The 4,164-nt window shown below is 44.6% G+C and overlaps 1 protein-coding gene across 1 annotated transcript; it reads right to left on the reverse strand.

The window, feature by feature from the left end:
- Positions 1-219: 219 nt before the first annotated feature.
- Positions 220-3,360, reverse strand: LOC307056356 (UDP-N-acetylglucosamine--peptide N-acetylglucosaminyltransferase 110 kDa subunit-like; the record flags this gene model as incomplete). The annotated part of the gene is made up of 1 exon (XM_079709085.1): positions 220-3,360. The coding sequence occupies one exon, from the start codon at positions 3,358-3,360 to the stop codon at positions 220-222; it is 3,141 nt and encodes a 1,046-aa protein (XP_079565211.1).
- Positions 3,361-4,164: the final 804 nt, after the last annotated feature.

Below are 4,164 nucleotides of genomic sequence, written 5' to 3' on the forward strand. Positions count from 1 at the left end.
GGTTGCGGCAAAATTCGATGGAATCTCCTTGTGGAACAGCAGTTTCCATTCTCTTGTGTCTCTCCCTGTCATGATCATGAAGGAAGCAAGTCTGGCTGTGCTATTTCTTATCATTGTGTGTCACCCATCTGCAGCATGATATTGAAAAAGTAGTTCCCTTTCCCCCAGAAGGTTGAGGCTCAGCTACAGGGGAAATTCTCCTGGGCACACAGTCATTATTTAGGCCGACTCAGTGACTTCAACAGGCTTAATCATGTGATCAGGTTTGTTGCCAGCTGCATAATGCCCCCACATCTGTAGATAGAGCCGCTCTAGTTCCATCGTGTATTGTTTGGTGTTGAACAGAGGGCTAGATGTTCTCTGCTTCCAGACTTTGCCACGAATTTTCTTCAGGTATTCTACATCAGTTCCCAGTTTCACAGCTATCTCTTCATATTCTTGTCTATTTTTAGCAATCAGCTCGAGACAGCCTAAACAAGTGAGCTGGGAAGCTGCAACTCGGGAAGCAAGAGTCTCTCCTGGCATAGTCACCATGGGGGTCCCTGCCCAAAGGACGTCCATCCCTGTGGTGTGTCCATTACAGAGCGGAGTGTCCAAGCAGACATCAGCCAGCTGGCCTCTCCGAACATGTTCCTCTTTAGGAGCAACAGGGGAAAAAATGATACGGTTCGGGGGAAGGCCCATATTTTGTGCGTACTGTTGAATATTAGCTTCTCCTGTTGCTGGAAAACACAACAGCCACAGTACACTATTGGGAACACGCTTCAGAATATTTGCCCACATCTGCAAAGTAGATGGGTCAAGTTTGTATAACTGATTAAAGTTACAGTACACAATGGCATCTTCCGGTAACCCGTACTGAGAACGTGTGGTTACAATAATGGTACGGGGAACCTCCTCTCCAGTGGCAGCCTTATTGTTGATCAGGGTAGTTGCCAGCCCATTGCTAATGCTGAATCCATTAATTGTAATCTGAATTTGTCCTCTGTTAATCATTTCAATAACTGCTTCTGCAACAGTATTCATAGGAATGACAGGCATATTAAGAGTTGTATTACTGCTGTCTGCGTTGTCTTCTCCATCAGGACATTTCATCTTGACTATTTGCACATCTGACAGACTATCAAGAAATGCCTGGAGGTCGATTCCATTCAGCACAATCCGATTGTCATAAATGTGCCCATTGGACTTAAAATCGATGACGGCTTTTTTCTTCAGGTGAGGGAACATATTAGCATGATCACCAATAAAGAAAGTATGGGGCATATAAGCCAGTTTCTCAGAATACTGGTCAGCAACTTCAGCAGGTGAAGTTTCCTGATCAGTGATGATATAATCCATGAAAAGCGCGCCACTAGTCCCAGGGTACCCCAGCCACATTGCTTGAATAGGAGCTGGTCTGAGAGCAAAGAGTTCATTTCGAGCACCCCTGGTATAACCATTCAGATTTACAAGGATGTGTATACCATCTTGATGGATGCGATCGGCTGCTTTCCCATTGCATGGAATCTGAGAAAGATCAATGAAATGATTGGCTTCTGCCATCACCTTCGCTCGGAAGTTTGTGCCATCATGTGGGCTCAGGGCATAACAGAATATCTCAAATTTATCAGGATTGTGCATGCCTGGAATAGACTGCATAAGATGAGAAGTAGGATGATTCCCAAAGTCAGAACTCACGTATCCTACACGCAGTCGACCATCACTGAGCTTCAAGTCTTTTGGATGTTCATACGGTGGTTTATGAAGGACACTTATATTAGCCAAGCAGAGGTTCCCATGCCTCTCAGCAATAGCCTTCCTGAAGCCATGAGGAAGAGGATAGAGCATACTATGATGAGGCTGCACAGAAGGCAACCTATTCTTCTCCAACTGGTCAGCCACAATGCTGACCAACTTCTTCATTCGCTCATCATAGTCTGTCCAATCACAGACAACCTGCAGGCAATGAGCCAAATTACAATAAGCGTCAGGAAAGTCAGGTTGAAGCTTCAGAACAGTGCGATAAGAAGCAATTGCTTCTGGAATATTCCCTGAATCGTGGTGAATGGAAGCCAGATTGCTGTGGGCATCCGCAAATGCAGGGCTGATCTGAACGGCACGAGTATAACACTGCAAGGCTCCCTGAACATCCTGCATCTCCCGTAGGGTGTTTCCCATATTACAGTAGGCATCAGCAAAGGTAGGACTGATTCGAATCGCCTCCTTATAATGCATGAGAGCTTCATGCAGTTTTCCCTGCTGCTTTAATACACTTGCTAAATTTGAGTGGGCATCAGCAAAGAATGGGCAGAGCTCTAATGCTTTACGATACAAGCGAACTGCCTCTTCACTGTTTCCCTGTTCTCCTTTGATATTGGCTAGGTTATTCAGAGAGTCTGCATGGGTGGGACACAGCCGGAGAGCTGTATGATAACAATCTTCTGCTTCAGCAACACTGCCCTTCTCTTTGAGAGCGTTTCCTAGGTTGCAGTAAGCATCAGGGAAATGTGGTTGCAATTCAATAGCTCGCCTGTAGGTGTCTATTGCCAGATCCATCAGGCCTTGCTCATAGTATACACAAGCCAGGTTGCCATGTACCACTGCATGATTTGGACTCAAGCTTAGGGCACGAAGGTAAGCTGCCACAGCTCTGTCAAAAATCCGTGCCTCATTGAAGACATTTCCTAAATTGATATAAGCATCCAGAAAATTGGGGTCAAGGGTGATAGCCTTTTCAAAGTGATGAATTGCAAGCCAAATCTCCCCTTGCGCATTGAAAACACAGCCAAGATTACTCCAAGCTACTGCAAAGTTCGGTTGCGTCTCAATTGCTTTCAAATAACATGCCTTGGCTTCTTCTAAGCCACCCAGGGCTTTGAGCAGGTTCCCCAGGTCACTGCGAACACAGTACAAATAAGGATTGTACTGAAGAGCACAGACGTAAGCTTGTACTGCCCCTTCCATGTCGCCTGCTGCTACCAATGCAGCTGCCAGGTTAATATAACCATCGATGAAATCTGGTTTGAGACACAATGCATGCCGGTAATGCTCAGTTGCTTCCTGCAACTGCCCTCTTTCCTTGTACACATTCCCCAAATTCGAATAGGCTTCTGCCAGAAGAGGGTTCTGTTTAATTGCCAGAGTACTAAAGTGGGCAGATCTGTCCAGCCTTCGACACTGGAAGTGTAGAGATGAAAGTAATAAAAGTACACCAGTATTGCCTGGCTCTTGTCTCCAGAGCTGCATGCAGTGTCTCTCAGCTGTCTCAAAATCTCCTGCCTGATATTCTCGATGTGCCAACTCAGCTAACCCTTGGAAGGAAAGCATACGTTTCGTTGGTTCTGTGCTGTCGGCCACGTTGCCCACGGAAGACGCCATCTGGAGCTTCTGGAGAGAGTGAAAAAAGGGGGTAATTGAGTCCCGCTGCCGCCACTACTGGCAAGAATGTTTCTAGAGGTAGCAAACACGAGCGCAGCAGCCATACCACTGCTTTGGCAGGCTTAAGTGGTGGCAACAGTTACAGGCACCGAACCTTAGGAACTCTGGTTGGCCATCTACCTCTCATGCTCTTGAAATCTTAATCCTTAACCCTGCCCTCTTCCACCATTTTTCTCCTAATCAGGGAATAAAAATTACCTATCCATTTGCCTTACAAGAAATCAAAAGTCAGTAGTCCAAACACTTTTTAAAATATTGTTTTCTGTCCAGTTGGAAATGAAATACATGATTGACTTTTCTTCATCATTCATATAGTCAACGTGGAAAACATTAGGGCCATGAATTTCAATACAGTAAGATGAGAAAATTTTAAATTGGCCTTCCCAAACCACTAATAAGTAACCGATGTTGTATATAATGCTAAAATCTCAGAGACTGAGTTTGATATTTTAAAAGTTCTGAAAACATTAGCTAATTTCTCCTCATCAAATTTCTCATGACTCAAACCTGAGTATTACTTTTTAAAAGATAAATTTATTTATTTTTATTTATTTATTTTTATTTTGGCTGCATTGGGTCTTCAGTGCTGCGTGCAGGCTTTCTCTAGTTGAGGTGAGCGGGGGCTACTCTTTGTTGTGGTGCCGGGGCTTCTCATCACAGTAGCTTCTATTGTTGTTCCACAACTCTATGGGTTCCTTTTTAGGTCCTACGAAGAACCCTAGAAATTAGTTCATGTAATTATAG

This window comes from Hyperoodon ampullatus, assembly GCF_949752795.1.
Source record: "Hyperoodon ampullatus genome assembly, chromosome: 7".
NCBI lineage: Eukaryota > Metazoa > Chordata > Mammalia > Artiodactyla > Ziphiidae > Hyperoodon > Hyperoodon ampullatus.